The 17,489-nt window shown below is 45.5% G+C and overlaps 2 protein-coding genes across 9 annotated transcripts in view; one reads left to right on the top strand and one right to left on the bottom strand.

Annotated features, from left to right (window-relative positions):
- Positions 1 to 17,489, bottom strand: part of HERC3 (HECT and RLD domain containing E3 ubiquitin protein ligase 3) — a 121,105-nt gene that overhangs the window by 12,677 nt on the left and 90,939 nt on the right. For all 8 annotated transcript variants that reach the window (XM_021100756.1, XM_021100749.1, XM_021100750.1 and 5 more), the window contains one exon: positions 16,819 to 16,901. In XM_021100756.1, the coding sequence (XP_020956415.1) occupies positions 16,819 to 16,901 (83 nt within the window). The remainder of the gene's footprint in view (positions 1 to 16,818; positions 16,902 to 17,489) is intronic.
- Positions 5,683 to 6,581, top strand: NAP1L5 (nucleosome assembly protein 1 like 5). The gene is given in 2 exon segments (NM_001206893.1): positions 5,683 to 5,801; positions 5,804 to 6,581. Coding segments are annotated over 2 exon segments (585 nt in total). The 3' UTR covers positions 6,270 to 6,581.

Genomic DNA, 17,489 nt, shown 5'->3' on the forward strand with positions numbered 1-17,489 from the left:
ACAGTTTCCTGATTCAAATGTTAATCTCTTTTTTTTAATTTTTTTTTTTTTACTATGTAACTATCATCATTAAGATTGTATGGTAGTAGACCATCAAAGAAAAATGATTAAAAATTAAGACTCGAGACACAGACCCTTTTGTCATTATAAATCAGTGGGGGAAGGACAGCTGATTCAATGACTGATGCCAGGGCAACGAGCAGGACATACAGAAGAAGAAAAAAACCAAAATCCTGCTACGGACTGAACTGTGTCCCCCTAAAGTTCTTACGTTGAAGTCCTCACTCCCAATGTGATGGGCTGGATATGGGCCATTGGGGAGTAATTAGGGTTAGATGAGGTCATGGGGATGGGGACCCCATGATGGGATTGGTGCCCTTATAAGAAGAAACACCACAAAGCTTGCACACTTTCTACCCCCCCCGTAGCACCCCACCCCACAAGTACTATGGGAGGACACAGAAAAGGTAGCCGTCTGCACCCCAAGGAAAGAGGCCTCACCAGGAACAAGTATGCAGACACCTTGATCTTGAACTTCTAGTCTCCAGAACTGTGAGAAAATAAATGTCTATGGTTTAAGCCAAAAAAAAAAAAAAATGTTAATCTCATCCAGAGACATCCTCTCACACACACCTAAGAGTAAGGTCTAACCGAGTTATCGCTGTCCTCCACGACTCTGCCAAGTTGACACATAAAACTAACCATTACGGATGAGACTTTGGACTAGAAGTTGATGCTAGAATGGGTTAAGACTGGGGGATCCTGGAATTGGGTGAATGTATTTTATTGGTGAGAAGAGCATGGATCTGGAGAGGACCAGAAAGCGTTATGTTACGGGCTGGATTATATTCCCCTAAACTCCATATATTACAGTCCTAATTCCCAATACCTTGGAAGGTAACCTGATTTGAAAATAGGGTCTTGACGGAAGTTATCAGGTTCAAATGAGGATATTAGGGCAGATCGTAATGCAACAGGCCCGGCATCCTTATACAAGGGGGAGATTTGGGCACGGCCATGCACAGAGGGAGAAGACAGCTATCTACCTGCCCAGGAGAGTGGCCCGGAACAATTCCTTCCTCACAGCCCCCAGGACGATCCAAACCTGCCAACACCTTGATATTGGAGTTCCAGCTTCCAGAACTGTGAGGTGATGAATTCCCATCATTTGAACCAATTAGTCCGTGCTACTCTGTTGCCGCAGGCCCAGCAAACTGATACACAGCCTGTAATCCCTACCTGACCATTAGTATTGCTCTCAACCCATTTTTTTCTTTAATAAGGACCATGAACAGTTACGGATGTTTATTAGGCGCTAGTCCCTGCAATAAGTACTTGCAAACACACTCGCTCCGTGAACACTCAAGACTACCCTTTGAGTAAACTTGATATAAATGAGAATTATGGAACAATACAAATAAAACACTTGAGAAATCAAGGAAAAACAATTTTTGAGGCTGATGTGATCATTATTAATTTCAGAACTGAATTCAAGACAAACACCTCCTAAATGGGCAGGGACAGAAACTGAAGCCAGACGTCTGAGTACAGACCTGTGTTCCCAAGCACCCAGCCACCTCACTGAAGAGCCCCCCCCCCTTCCCTGCCTGGCCTTTTTCATTTCCAATGTGACGGCTGCATGAGAAATTATAATACACCGAATAAGACTTTCTAGCATCACAGCTCAGCTATGCTATTCACAACTGTGTATTACTGCAGCAGCAATCATGCACTAGAGTCCACGAAGCCCACAAAATGAGACAGCTCTTAAGGAGTTGAGATAACTTTTAAACAAATAAGTTTTTTAAAGCAGGCACCACATGCATTGCCAAGGGTGTTGAGAGGTCTGAAACCAAAGTGTAATAAGGATGGTTTTAAAAGCTTGTCAGACCAGCTCTAAAATTTAAACAGGAAAGCAAACGAACTAAAAGAGCAGAACAATTCTGAAAAAGAACAAAGTCAGAGGACTTGAATGACCTAATTTCATGACATAACCGTAAAGCCACAGTCATCAAGTGTGGTACTGGTGAAAGGACAGACACATCAATGCAACAGAACAGAAAGCCCAGCAACGGACCCACCTGTACGTGGCCAGTTAATGTTTGACAAAGGTACATGAGCAGGTCTCTGGAGAAAGCACAGTACTGTCAGTAAATGGTACTCTATCAACAGACTATCCACATGCAAAAAGCACATTTCCCTAAACCCCACACCGATATAAAAGTTAACTCAACTGGATCAGAGTCTAAAAGTGAAACTTTAAATTAGAAAACTTCTAGAAGATAACACAAGACCAAATCTTTAAGGCCTTGGATTTGGCAAAGGTTTCATAAAGATGACACCAAAAGCATCATCTATAAAGAAAAAAACAAATAAAATACATCTGTTAAAATTTCAAATGTCTGCTTTTTGAAGACACTTACAAAAACGAAAAACAAGCCACAGACTGGAAGAACACATTTACAAAACACCTATCTCACACGGGACTTATACCCAGCATACATAAAACATTTAAAAATTAGTAACAGAGCAAACATTTCAACTTAGAAAACGGGCAAAAGATCTAAACAGACATTCTCTCAAAGAAACTCTATGAACGACATATAAGCACCGTGAAAGACAGTGTCACTAATCACTACTGACATCACACACAACGCTTCTTTTAGGTTAGGAGACAAAACCACATTAGATTAGGGGGCAAAAACCCAGTAGTGCCAAATGTGGAGCAACAATGCGGCACATACATTTTGGGTGTGAAAGCAAAATGGTACAGCCACTCTGGAAGACAGCATGGAAGTTTCTTATGAAGTTGAACCTACATTTACCATCCGACCCAGCAATTCTACTTCTAGGTATTTAGCTAAGAGAAATAAAAACCTTTGCTCACACAGAAATCTGTTGGTGAATGGTCGCAGCAGCGTTATTCCTAATCACAAAAAAACTGGAAACAATTCAAATGGGAATATTACCCAGGAATAAAAAGGAACAAGTTACTAACAGATGCAACACCACGGATGAATCACAAAAGCCTTACGCTGAGTGACAAAGGCAAGACTCAAAAGGCTACACACATATGATTCCATTTATATGACGTGCTGTGGGAAAAAAAAAAAAACCCACAGAATTTTATAGACAGACAACAGATCCGTGGTTGCCAGAACTGGCAGGAAGGGAAAGACCATGAGGGAATGACCGCTCTACAACTGCAGACTGCAGGGTTTGCATGACTTGACTGTATGTTTATAGGGTAAACTTTATTGCATCTAAGTTATAGCTCAATACAGACTTGGAAAAAAAGAGAGAGAGAGAGTAGCCTAGCTTAACACAAAGTTTAAAGATTTTTTTTTTAAGATAGGCACACCCTGGATGTCTCAAGCAAGTTAAGTTGGTCAAATGGATTTGAGCAAAGTTTCAGTTTTGCTTTGTCTTTTTTTGGCCGCACCCACAACATGCAAGATTCCAGGGTCAGGGATCAAACCCAAGCCACAGCAGTGATAGTGCCGAGTCCTTAACCACTAGGCGACCAGGGCATCCCTGTTTTGTCTTTCTAAAGTGTATCACAGCTGCTCTATTCTAGGAGTTAGAAGGCCTGGTTTCTGCCCCTGATTGTGCCAACGAAATGATACAAATTATAAGAGAATATTTATCTCACTTTACTTTTCTGCTTCCAAGTTCCTTATGTTTAAAAAGGAGAAAACGCATGCCTAACCTCAAGGCAGCAACATCCACCAAGAGATGATATATGTAGTACGTTGGTAACAAATAGAATATGTACAGGAAAAATACAACTGAATATAGATATATTATTAGGTCAAATTCAGAGAGGGTTGAGATTAAAATGTCAACCTTAAACAGTAAAACTCAATCATCACAAATGGTAAAAGGGAAGAAGAAAGTAAATTGTCTGAAACAGAATTAAGAAAGCAAAATAAAGGATCACAAGTACCCAGAAAACTAGGATGTTTGCTAATGAATGGGACTATAGCGGGCGTTTTGTAAACAGTTTCTTTCTTTGGGGAAGAGCAGAAAGATGTCCTTTTTTATTATTATTATTACTCAATGAATTTCATTTCATTTATAGTTGTACAACGATCACAACAAACAAATTTATAGCATTTTCATCCCAAACCCTCAGTGCGTCACCCCACACCCCAACCTGTCTCATATGGAAACCGTAAGTTACATGTCCTTTTCTAAAAGGGAATATTATTGCACGTTACCGTTGCGTAATAATGTCTGCAACTTAATTATTTTGTAAACAAAATATTTTAACACGTGCTTGCTAAGCGTCAGCACTAAGTGCTTTACATTATTATTAACTAATTCAATATTCATAAGAACCAAAAGACTACACCAAATCACTTTGGGGAGTAACTTCCTATCATTCACACGTGTTTACAAAAAAGCTTCAGCAACTCCCAATATAATGAAAGTAAAACATTTACATCAGTAATGCTGAATCTGAAAACATGCCTGCGGAATCCCTCGCAGTAACGTTTGTCTTCCATATCTTTGCCCTGGTCCTTGTGCAAGAAGCTGCAGGTTTGGTTTAATAAATGAGCAATTAAAATGTCTACTCATTTCACTACTAGAAAACAAGAGTTCCATATTTAACTTTTTTTTTTTTTAATGTTCTCAGATGCTGCCAATCACCGGCAAGACCCACACAACACATGCCGAACCGTGGTGCGCCTTGGCATACACCCTGTGTGTCTGTGCGTCCCTAAGGCACAGCAATCCTAAACACAAGCTTCAGCTCCGCTCAGTCAGGGGCTCTCGCCCTGGGCCCCAGGGGTCAGAAGGCCTTGTGCGCCTGGGCGGCCTCCAGCTTTTTCCTTCCCACAGGACAAGGATTCTGAAGAATCTTCTGGAACATTCCAGGATACCCGGGTTCCTGAGATTCCCTATTCCTAGGGGTCCAAAACTGCTTCCAGGGTCCGTTTAGCTGAGAAAAGGCTCTGTCCCTGGTAAATACGCTGCTGGGCGGAGAAATGGCCCAGAGGGTACGTTGGGGGGGCGGGTGAGGGGGGATGGGCGTGCAACCTGCACTGTCCCCACCCCCCACGCACCCTCATCCGGGTCCCACAGAGGGTGGACCGGCGTCGGTTCCACCAGTCTGGGAAGACACTCACTGGAATTGGAGGTGACCAAAGCTGACTCCCCCCACCCCCAGAGAAAGCCAGAGGCGCCCACCAAGGCAGCCCAACGCCAGCGCCGGGGAGATGGAGACAAACACCAGGCCAGATGCACGGCCAGATGTCCCCAAGCACCCGGGGGGCTCGAGGGGCCAAGTGGAAACGGCTGAGGCCGTCCACGCACTTGCTACAGACGTGCCGCAGACCCCCGCTGCCTTCCCCAGCGCCCTCCACTGGGGGAGGGCTGCGGGCGGGGGGGGGGCAGAGTATCTAGGAAACGGGTCCTGACACCGCCCGCAGTGCGGGGGAGACGGCAGGGTAGCAACAGGAGGCGGCCGGTGCGGTTCGAGGGCCCGACCGTCAGCTGATGCCGCGGAGCCAGTCAAGGGCCCGCGGGAGGGGGGCGGGGCCGCGCCGCCACCGCCGCCGCCGCCGACGTCAGCGCCGCTTGCCACTTGCCGCTTGCCGCAGCCGCAGCATCACTGCGCTGCAGCTCGGGTGCCGGCCTCTGCGGGAGCCACCCAGACCCCTGCGCGGTTGCTCTGACATGGCCGATCCCGAGAACCAGGGCCCCGCGGAGCCCGGCCAGGCGGCCGCGGCGGCCGCAGCAGCGGAGGCGGCCGCGGCGGTGGAGGAGGTAATGGCGGAAGGCGGTGCGCAGGGGGGGACTCGGACAGCGCGTCCGGAGACTCGGACGGTGCGGTCGGCCAGACGGCCGAGGAGCCCCAGGCCCCTGCGGAGAATGCACCCAAGCCTAGAAATGACTTTATCGAGAGCCTGCCTAACTCGGTGAAATGCCGGGTCCTGGCCCTGAAAAAGCTGCAGAAGCGGTGCGATAAGATCGAAGCCAAATTCGACAAGGAATTTCAGGCGCTGGAGAAAAAGTACAACGACATCTATAAGCCCTTACTCGCCAAGATCCAAGAGCTCACCGGTGAGATGGAGGGGTGTGCATGGACTTTAGAGGGGGATGAGGAGGAAGACGATGAGGAGGAGTACGAGGAGGAGGAGGAGGGAGAGGAGGAGGAGGAGGAGGAGGAAGAGCCTGCGGCAGAGGCTGCGGCGGGGGCGGCGGCGGCGGCTGCCAAAGACGAGGGTCCCCACTCTGCAGTGTCTGATGACGCCAAGAAATAAGCGGGGGCCGAGATGGCAGAGGAGAATGACGATGCAGATCAAAACCCAGATTTTTTTTTTTTTTTTAATATTGGTGGACTTGAAAAGGCTCAGGTTTTGCACCAAAATTCAACGTGAATCAATTCTGACATTCCTGAAACAATACTAAATTGATGCAATCCGATTCTGGCCAGCCCGTTTCAAATGTGATTTCCAATTGGAACACAAAAACATCGAAAAGTCTTGAAAAGGAGTTAAATTTAAAATGATGTTTTCATGATCTCTTCTGCGAGGACTGGAGTTGAGACTTACGAAGGGTGTCAAGCAGATATGAAGTAAAGACGTCACTTTGAAACCCTTTCATCACACCATCATCGCCCCACGCACTGAACCCACACACAAGCCGAGACGGAACGTGTTTCCAAAGCCCAATTCTTCCATTTCTTTAGCCCTGCAGTTTTCCAGCGCAGAGAAGAAGAACCCAAGAAAAAAAATCTCATCTTTTAAGACTTTGCTTTTATAACCTAGACCTCAGCTTCACACTTTTCGAGAAGCGTGATGGAATGCAGGAAGCCGGTGCCAGAGATCATGACAGTACTGTTAATGAGGCCAAGAAAACTGCCACTTCAAATTCTAAAGACTGTGCTGAGTATGTGAATGTAGTGAAACAACGTGGTTCTGAGAAGGAGGGTGTAGAACCTGTACAATATTGTCAACATACGTGTGCATTATTTAGAGTCTCGTGTTTATGTGTGTTTTCTTGAGCGTGTCTACTTACAAAGGTGTAAACCCCCCCCCCCGATGTTTAAGTATTAAATCCCTTTATTTAGCATTGTAGAAATCTTAATTTAATTGAAACGATGTAGAATCTAGTAAATTCTGTAAGGCATGTGTATCCAATGTTATGTAGTTTAATCCTTGTGAAGTCTTTTTTGTCTTGTAGCTTTTAGGAGGTAGCTGTGAAAATGATCAGAACTCTTCACTGAAGCTAATGTTCAGAAAAAATATATACTTGAAGAACCAATCCAACTGTGTGTCCCCACCCCCAGCTCAGAAGTAGAAAGGGTTTCAGTTTGCTTGTGTTAGCTGTGCCTTCATTATTTTGCTATGTACATGTGATAGATTAAATATAAAATGGTGCATAATCAAATTTTACTGCTTGAGAACAGACTGGCATACAGTAAAGGAGTTTTAGGAGGACACATGTAATGGAAAGGCTCTTAGCTTCCTTGTGGGTTTTGAATTGTGTGATCTGTAAAGAAACATGCGAATAAAGTTGTTTACCACTGTGGTGTTAATAAAACAGTATTTTCAAAAAACAAAAGGACTCGTACTCTGACTGGAATCAAATCCCAGCTCTGGCTCTTGTTAGCAGTGAACCTCAGGCAATTCAGTTAATCTGTGTTCCTGTTCCCCTTATCTATCAAAGGGGATGGATGGTAACAGTTCCTTCCGCACAGGGTTGTTATGGAGAACAAATTGGTGAACTCACATAAAGCCCACAGACCCGTGTCTGACACTGAGTGCTCAAGAAATGTTAGCGCTTCTTATTATGACTATTACTATTATATGAAAGATAAAAGATGATTTGAAATTCAATCCTCCATAAGTTACAAAAGGGGAGAAAATGCACACCCTTCTATTCTTAAGCTTATGATTTTTATTGCTAAAGAAGATTGTGGCCTTTAATTCATCGGAAAACCCAGGAAATTCAATAAGCTCTCTTGTTTTGGTTTCTTCAATATAAAAATCAAGTTCTCATTTCCTCCCAGAAAGGATAAAAGACTTTAATATAACATAATGAATATATAAAGAAGGCTATTGAAGCTTTATATCTGGGCTTTCTAAATGAAGTATAAAATTTAAAACTTCCCCCAAAATTTTAAACACGGATGTGTTTTTTTTCCCATTTCCCCTAAGGGTTAAAATCACTCAGAAGCAAAACCAGACTGCTTTACCCCAGGGAATGGAAGGAAGCTCTAACTTGTTGCTAATGGCAATAGTTGAGCAAAACCTTAGGTAGTATTCATCTTCATTAGGGCCAGGCCAACAAAAAGAGAAAATCAAAATTATGTGTTACATGAGAAGTCAGTGATTATCCTAATCATATGATTATCTGAAATAAAAGCAAAAAAAAAAATTTAGTAAAATTCAAAATTTCCTTCTTTTCCCTAGAATAAGACTGTTATCTAATATTTTTCTAGGTCCAACAAAAAAGCAAAAGTGAATGAAACAAGGCGTGTAATTAGTGGGGAAAAATTTGTTTTTGCAGACATGTAATTATATATGGAAAACCCAAGAGAATCAACTGAAAGCTGTCACCTTCAAAAAGATTGAGGAATGGACCAGTTACTAGGTAAGTATATAAAAACTAATAACTATTTCTAGGCATCAATAATGATAAAAATACATGCAAAAGGCTCTTTCACAGTAGACATAAATCAAAATATTTATAAAAACCCTTAATATTAAATGTATATAGCCTATGAGGGAAAAGAAAACAATATCACAAATGTAAGAAAGGCCTTTGGACGGTAAAACTGAATATGACAAGAGTGTCCATTCTTCCCAAATTAACCTCGAATTCATTACACTTCCAATCAAAACCAAAACTGGATCTGGAACTATATAATGCCCCTAATCTTCACCTGTAAGATGATGGAAATAATTAAGATTTTTACCTTAGACTACAAACTCCCCCCCCAAAAAAAAATTTTAATGAAGAAAATGCATTATTAAGTATCAATTACTGGACAAGGAAGGGCTACGTTTGGAGAGATTTAAGACCAAAAGAAATAATAGATAGGACAACACAAAAATTAAGAAATTATAAGGATGTAAACACACTCCATGTTTTTAAAAGTAAACAGCAATGGGGGAATAAAATCTGAAATAACCAGGACAAATGGCTAATGGTCTTTATATAATAAGGAATATAGACAAATCACAAATCCCTATAGTCTTAGGGAAATGCATAAAGGACATCAGCAGACTACTTCAAAAAGGGGAAATGCTGCCACCGAGTTTGGGGCAGAAGCCGGGTCTGAGAGCTGGCAGGGCAGCACTGGATACCCCAGGCCTCGGCAAGGTCTGGCACCCGCACGTGCCCAGCTGTGTGCTCTGACCGTGGTTCTCAAACTAACCAGAAGACTTTAGCTGTGGGGTTTTCTAGCTGCCTGTCAGGCCACTCTTGGCCACTTTTCTCAGGGTTCGGGCACGTCTCTGATGCCCCTTCCTAACGTCAGGGAACTTGCACCATTTGCTCTCCGCATGGATCTTCCGCCTCTGTTCCCTGCCCTGCTTATTCGAGGGTTCCTGGGGCAGCCATAAAAGCTGCATTTTAACAGGTAGCAGGATACCCTCCCTCCGAGGCAGGTCAAACGCACTCCCTCATCAACCATTTCAATCCACGAGAGGCCCGAATTAGTAAGCGAGGCACAACACAGCTGGCGGACAGAAAGGCAGCATATGCGCCACGCATTCAGCTCGGTCTCCGAGAGCATCACGCTCGGGACTGCAGCCCGCGGCTGCGCCCCGCACCCCGCTCTCCCCGGCTCCGAGCGTGCACTCGAGCATCTGCAGACGCATTTGCATGTGCACACACGGACACAAACACATTTGTTTTATTGAGGTGAAATTCACAACACATGATTAGCCATTGTGAATGAACAAATCCGTGGCATTTAATAAATTAACAATGTTGTCCCATGACCACTGCCATCTAATTCACTGATTCTTAACACAGTATTTCAGAGGTAAACATCAGCAAAATGTATCAAAAGCAGCCTAAGTATGGAAGGAAAAGAAAATTTGACAACTGAGATGCAATTTCTTATTAAATGAGGTTGATTTAAAAAAAAAAAAAAAAAGAACACTCAGTATTTGTAAGGATTAGGTGTAATGAATACGCAAATACACTGATGATAACGTATAAGCTGGCATAATTCATTAGCAAAATCAATTTAGCAAAAATATCAACAGATTCAAAATGACAGACACGAATTCAATTTCACCCTTGGGACCTTATCATTAAAAAGCAATTTTAAAGACACACAAAGCTTTAGACATAAGATGTTGGATACAGTCTTATTAAAAATGAAGAAGAGGGAAGAGAAATTAAAAGGGAGAGGAGGGGAGGAAGAAGAGAGAAGCAAGCCAAATACCCCAAAGCAAAAGAACAGAAAATGCACAGTCACAGAGCAGGCTGTGCAGCCACTATTCAGGGTAACCGAAGCACCGTCTCAGCCTAAGTCCAAACATCCAGACACACAGTTTTATACGTATATCATATGTTTTTAACAATGCCAACTGTGTTTTTTAAAAAAAATCACACAGTCTGCCTGAAATGAAAACAGCGAACTCTTCAAAGTATTTCCAGGGGGTAGGGGGCCATGGGAACTCTGGAGCCCTGGCCTTGGCCTGTCGGGGGCAATGTGCCCAGAGCACAACGCTGGCACTCAAACTGAAAGGCTTTGAATCCTGGCCCTGGGTTCGAACCCTGGACTTCGGGCTGCGTCGCCTCAAAGAAGTGACTTAGACTTCTCTGTGCCTTAGCTTCTTTCCCCGTAACGTCAGAAGGACTGCATGGGAGGGACTGAGAATAACGCCTGACACACGGGAAGCGCTTGAGAAATGTGCCTGGCATTTTAATTGCCTGCTAGTCCTCTAAGGGTCCAGGGCAAGCACGACGCAAATCGTGATGACAGCTCTCAGGGACTCGCTCAAGAGAGCGAGTGAAGGCTTTCAGCAAGTCCCGATTCTAGGAGATCTTTAGGAGCGAGAAGTGTCTGTCACGTGCAGGTTTTCAGATTTTCTCAGGAACACAGGTGCCCTTGAGAACACTTAGGTTAAGCCAGGCATTTCCTTTTTACGATTCCCTCTCCCCACCCCCTTTTTAATACAGAGAATTAAACTGGGTGGAAGCTAGAATAATACGTGGGTTTTTCATTAGTGATCGTGACACCAGGCTACAGAAGGTGAGAAACCCTCAGCCATGAGTCGTCAGGTAATGCACTATTATCCAGGTGTGACTACCAGCTGTGGCAAGACTTAGCAAAGATGTGGCCCGGCAATGGCCAGGGATATATTCTTTTACCTGGATGCTTATAATCCATTTGTCTGTCTGCAGCTCTTGGCCACAGAAAGAAAGCAATTTTAAGAGCAAATGGGATGTAATCAATTATGGATAGAGAATTGATACCCTGCGACATTTTCCTCTCGGGCAGTGGTGACAGCAAATACCTTACTATTAACTCAAAAACACAGCTTCAGTGCATCTGTACACACAACTGCCTAAGTTCGAAATCCAACAGGTAATGTTCTGAGTTCTTTTGCCTCATCTCCTCAGACTGATCTATGAGATTTACCCAAAAAGGACCACCAGTGATGAGATGATGCCACAGAACAGACAAAGGGAAACAGCAGCAGCTGTGATTCATCTTGTACCACTGTACACAGCCTTTCGTAACAGGACCTCAACATGCTTTGATGGTAAGATCTCTGCTTTTTGCCATGTTAAAGATAAAGGCAAGCAATTTGCTTGTGTTTCTGGCCGCCCTAACTACAGCGGCGATACTAGGTAATACAGCACTAACGAGAAGCCTGCCCAACAGGTATGGGCGACAGCAAGGGGGGCTGCCTCCCGTCACCAGGCACAGAGGCGCGGACAACAGTGCCTAAGGCGGTGTGGATGAGTTCACTGCTCGACCCAGAAAATCCAAAACCTAACTTTCCACCTAGCACAGAAGCTATTCCATATTTTCATTTCAAACACAATCAATTGAGAAAAAAAAAAAACAGGAATTCCTCCCTCTGCCTGGCAATATTTAAAACAACAGCACTCTTCACTGCACAAAGATTACAAAACTTCTCAAAGCTACTGTTTAGAAAGTCGTGGTAACAGAATAATGGAGTTTTGTAATACAAATAAAAGAATAAGGGAGGTTCCCTTATTAGTCCTTTAAATGTATGTACTGTCTTTCTCTTAAGGAACCTGTATGTCGTCAGAACATCCCTACAGAAAATCTTCTGCAGAAGCAGCCCTGAAGTCAATGAGTAGCAAATAACTGAAAAGAAAGAGAAAAGGAATCCTCCCCGCTTCAAAGGAGAGCATGTCCTCCACACTGACTCGGAGGACCCCTCATGGGTCAGCAATGTCCAGGAGCGCCTTCGCGTCCGTGTGTGGTCAGGCCGCTCAAGATGGCGGTTGTCTTGCTCTGTCATCCCCTGCTCCACCTGCGCCTGCTTCACCTACCGCCTACTCACAGGACTGACCTTCCTACATACTTGCCCCAGGTCCCAGCTAATGACTGTTCTTGCCTTAGATCAGAACATCTCTGATAAGATAGCTGAAGTATCAAAGGGGTCGGTTGGGGGCATCCGGACACCAACTTCCCCGATAACCGGTAACTGCCCCCAAGTCAACCCCCCGGCGCCCAGGAGCAAAGACTGCCGCTGTGTCCCCCCCACCACACACACACACACACACACACACACACACACACACACACACACACACACACACACACACACGGTGGGGTGACGCTGCAGGACCTTGCTTCAGGCGTGTAAGCTGCCCCATCCATCAAACCACCGATGTTTTTGTTGCTGACACCGGGCTCCTTCTTTGGCCTCAAGGCTGGGCACGTACAAGGCTTGCAGGCCTTCGGGGTGCAGCCCAACCGCCGCCAGCAACAGACATCAACAGCGAAGAAAAATAAAAGAGGATGAAGAAGGAAACTGTGTGCTGGGGACCCGCGTCCATCATACAACCGACTCCTTTGCTCCCAAACCAAATGCTGGCTTTGTGACATCTGTTGAATGAACTTAAACTTCTCCCATTTCCAAAGCCGTCTACCATCTGATCCCCCAGCTCAGCTGGAGTGCAGGCTTCCCAATGCCGCGTCCCCCAGAAACAGCCCCGTCCAGCACTCAGACCCCACTCCTCACGCACTGTTCCCAGCCTGAAGTAACCGCTGGGATTTGGCCATCACTTTACAGGGCACCTTTCACTTTTCATTATGTCCCCATCTCTACTTTCCAGTATCCCACTCTTAGGGGGCTTCCCAACAGCTCTGTCCTGGATGCATCCTACCAGAAGCATCCGTCCACGTGGATGTCTCCCTCCAATTCGATTCATCAATTTTGTCTTCATGTTCCATTGATGGCTGCCTATGAGAACAGCTTACCGCTTTAAACACCCTGTGTTAGGTTTCGGTACTCCCACAGAGCTTGCCTCTCAATGGTTAATTCGTTTGCTCATTCCAAGAAACGTCTCCTGAGTAAGGAGAAACAGCGAGAGTGGCAGGGAGGGAGAAGTCGAGAGACAGAAAGCAAAATTCGGACCCAGAAAGAGACAGAAAGCAAACAGAGGCAGAGACAGGAGTTCCCTGGTAGCTCAGGTTAAGGATCCGGTGTTGTCACTGCTGTGGTGCAGGTCACTGCCATGGCGCGGGTTGGATCCCTGGTCAGGGAACTACTGCATGCTGCAGGGGCAGCCAAAAAAAAAAAAAAAAAGAGAGGCAGAGACAAAAGTAGAAATTCTAAAGAGTTTTATAAAGATAGAAAAAGTTTTAAGTGCCCACACCTGCCTCATCTGCACACCATGTCACAAAGTGATCATTCCTTTCCCGGCCCAGGGGAGCCAGCACACAGGGCATGAGGGTGACACACCAGGACGTGAAGAAATCCCCAAACACGCTCTTCCTCAGGCTGCCTGCCTAGCCCACGGTCAGCGCCTAACCAACGAGGCCCAGGCCCACGTCATCTTGTCCAAGGGCTGATGCGAAAGCTCAGATGTCCTTTGAAAGACAAAGGCTGTGGGGGCATCTGCATACATACGCCCATCATCAAAACCAGGAGGGAAGAGAAATCACCTGGGCCGCCAAATTACTTTATGGTCTGCCATCAACGTCTAAAAGCGTTATCAGACTCTATGGAAAAACAAGGCTGTTCTTGTTTTCCCATCATTTGCTGTTAACTACAGTGCCAACGACACACAGATAAAGCAAGGACAGTGCTTTCGGCTCCAAGAGATTCTCATCCAGTAAGAGTTTTGACTGAAACACCTACTTGAGACCAGACTAGCCTCTAGATTAGGTTCCCCAAACCGGAAGCCATTTCTGTTGGGTACCTGGCCACTTCTGCATCATTGCCCTCTGGTGTGACAGTGCACACCCCCCCCCACCCCCCCTTTCCCAGCCCCGGCAAGGCCAAGGCTGCCTGGAGAGTCTGGCAGGTTCACATGACCAAAAAGACGACTGAAAGTTACCTTAGACGCTCCTGGCTTCTGGCTATCTTTAAAAATGTAAAAGGAGGCAAGCGGCCTGTCAGTTTTTCTGTGATTCATTCATTTTCAAAAGAAGGTTTCTGGGAGGAAGCCTGGGGAGATCACGTGCGTAGGGTGAATGTCACAGGATTTCCACTGGTGGCTTTACAACCATTTACAGTATGAAGCCACCTCAAGCCCAGAGAATTAGCTTTCATTTCCCAACCTGCTTAAAAGAGCACCCAACTTCTCTACACCTGTAACTTTCTCTACAGCTTCAGTGAACGCTTGCTTTCCTCCGTGAAGCCTCCCTCCCTCACAAACCGCACCCCAAGTGGAGAGAGCCTTCCTCCTCTCCGCCCCCCCACCCCGCCCTCCACCTCCTTGAGCTAAGAAGCGGAAGTTTCTAGTCCATGTGCTAATGATCCCCAAATCGCCATCTCAAGAGACTGCCTTCGAGGCTAATGATACATAGTTCCTCCAAGAAGGTACGTTTTCCCTGTCCTTGTTTTTTATTTATTTCACCGCTTTGTTTTCTGTGGCTCTGGTTGTAGGTGGCCCCAAATTCACTGGGGATGCAGGTTGACATAAGTAACTAAGCAAATAAACGATGGAGAGGAGACTTCTCTCCTAACACAACAAACTAGTGAATGTAAGAAAAAAGCAGCAGACTCACAGAGAGAGCCGACGAGGGGTCCCCAGGGGGCCATGCAGGGGTGGGGGGGGAGGTACCCACCACTGGGTGTCAGACCGGCTCAAGGATGTGTTGCCAAACATGAGAAATAGAGCCAATATTTTATACTAACTGTAAATGAAAAGGAACCTTTAAAATTGTATTCATTTGTCATGCAAAAACGAGAAAACATCCCGTTTTTTTTTTTTTTTTAAAAACCCATGACTTGATCCCCCCCCCCACCCCCAAAAAAGACTTCTCTCTTGAGATACACATACATTTTCAGCTCCAAACATAATCACCTGGGTATCACACAGCTATGTCAACATCAGTATATGCATACTGGAACTCGCTCTTCCCCCTCCACCTGGCCCTACAGATTCTGTTTCCTCTTCGTCACTGTCCAAACTGGAAACCCCGGTGTCGTCCTCAGGACACACCACCCCTAGACAATCGGACACAACTCCTGTGGACGGCACAACCAACACGCAGCTGACTCTGTCTCCCGCCTCCCTGCCTCTGGGCCTCACCACCTCCGCCTGAGCGCCTCTGCAGTCTAAGGGGCCTCCCCAAACCACCAGCTCTCTTTCTAAAGCAGAGATCAGCCACGTCCCAATTCAAACTCATTCGAGGTCTTGACAAGCGCCACCCAACACCACCCGCCCCTACTCTCCATCCAGACACTAGCCCCCCACAGGTACTCATCCTTCTCTCTCATGGGTGTTAAATGTGAGATCGGATGCACATTGCTCCGTGGGCCTAAAATGCCTCCCCCACTTGAATTCTTCCAAGTCACTGACGGTGGTGTGGCCTCCTGCCCTGGTTCCAGGGCACCGGGCCGTCACCTTCCCATCACACACACCACAACCGAGTGCATTGTGCATAATCACTCCCTGCACCGACCCGTCCCAGCCCGTCTGGAGGATAAAGGTTACTTATTTCCTAGGCCCAGAAACAGGCCTGGAACAGCTGACACGCAGTGTTTATAAACCGGATTAATTAATGTGCGGACGACCAACAACCTCGCTCCTAATTTAATACAAAAGCAAACAAAATTAAATTTTCCCTCCTCCAAACAGATAACACAGAGGAAATCATCCTGAAAAATCAGATGTACTTGAATTAATTTTCATGAAGCAGAAAGAATTTAATTTAAAACTTATATTACAAGTGCTCCAACAATAAAAGCACAATCGAAGCGAGCATCTTTATAACATCTGCTTATGCCACACACATTTTGGGAGCAATTTCTGTGCCAGGCACTCTGTTGGATATTGGAAGCCTTGTGCTAGATGCTAGGCGTTTACTCATCCCCAAATGTTCCTCTATAAACTCTCCCACTGGAGTCTCACAGCCCTGCCAGGAGGGAGGGGCGGGTTACTATAACCCCCATTTGACGGATGAGCAACTGAGGTCGGACAGTCTGTGTGGGTCGCTTAGGGTCACAGCCAGTCCGCTGGAGCTCCGGAGCGAAAAGAGTTATCTCCAGAATCCAGGCTGCCGCTTCCCCTAGTATTAAATCTGCCAATTCTCCTCCTACCACCTTTACTTCCTTGGAAGAAGGGATTAAGATTCAACTTCCGTCTTGGTCTCAAAAGTGAACGTGTGGAGACATCAAGGGCAGGACTGACCTGTTCTCCTTGCACACGGTGACTCTGTCTCCCCCGGGTATCAGCTTCTTCTGCTCAACGACGCCATAGCTTTCGCGACAAATCTACATTCAAGGGGGAAGAAAGAAACTTTTCAACTTTGCTTACCACTTATCTTTCTCAACCCCAAACGACTGAGACAACAGCCCTGGGAACGAAGGTGGCCTAATGACTCCGTATTTCCACAGAACATTCTTTGGAGGAGAAAGGAGCCTGAAAACACGGGTTAAAAGATAACTTTTAAGACAGGGAGTGGCCAAGAAATGCACTCAAGGAGAAAATGATACAAATTCTAGAAAAGAAATTATAGCTATAGAAGAGTTAATGCCTCGGTAATTTCCTTAAGTGCACAGATTAATCACTCATTCATATTCAACACATTCCTGAACTCCTGTAACATCCAAGACACGCTGAGCAGCACATGACCCACCCATTCCGCTTCTGGGCATGTATCTGAAAAACCAAAAACATTAATGTGAAAAAATACGTGTTCCCCAGTGTTCACAGGGGCATTGTTTACAACTGCCAAGATATGGAAGCCACCTGGGTGTCCATCGACTGATGGATGCATAAAGAAGATGTGGTGTATACACACACACATGAATACTACTCAGCCATGAAAAAGGAAAGCTTGCCATTTGTAGTGACATGGA

This window comes from Sus scrofa, chromosome 8, assembly GCF_000003025.6.
Source record: "Sus scrofa isolate TJ Tabasco breed Duroc chromosome 8, Sscrofa11.1, whole genome shotgun sequence".
Lineage (NCBI taxonomy): Eukaryota > Metazoa > Chordata > Mammalia > Artiodactyla > Suidae > Sus > Sus scrofa.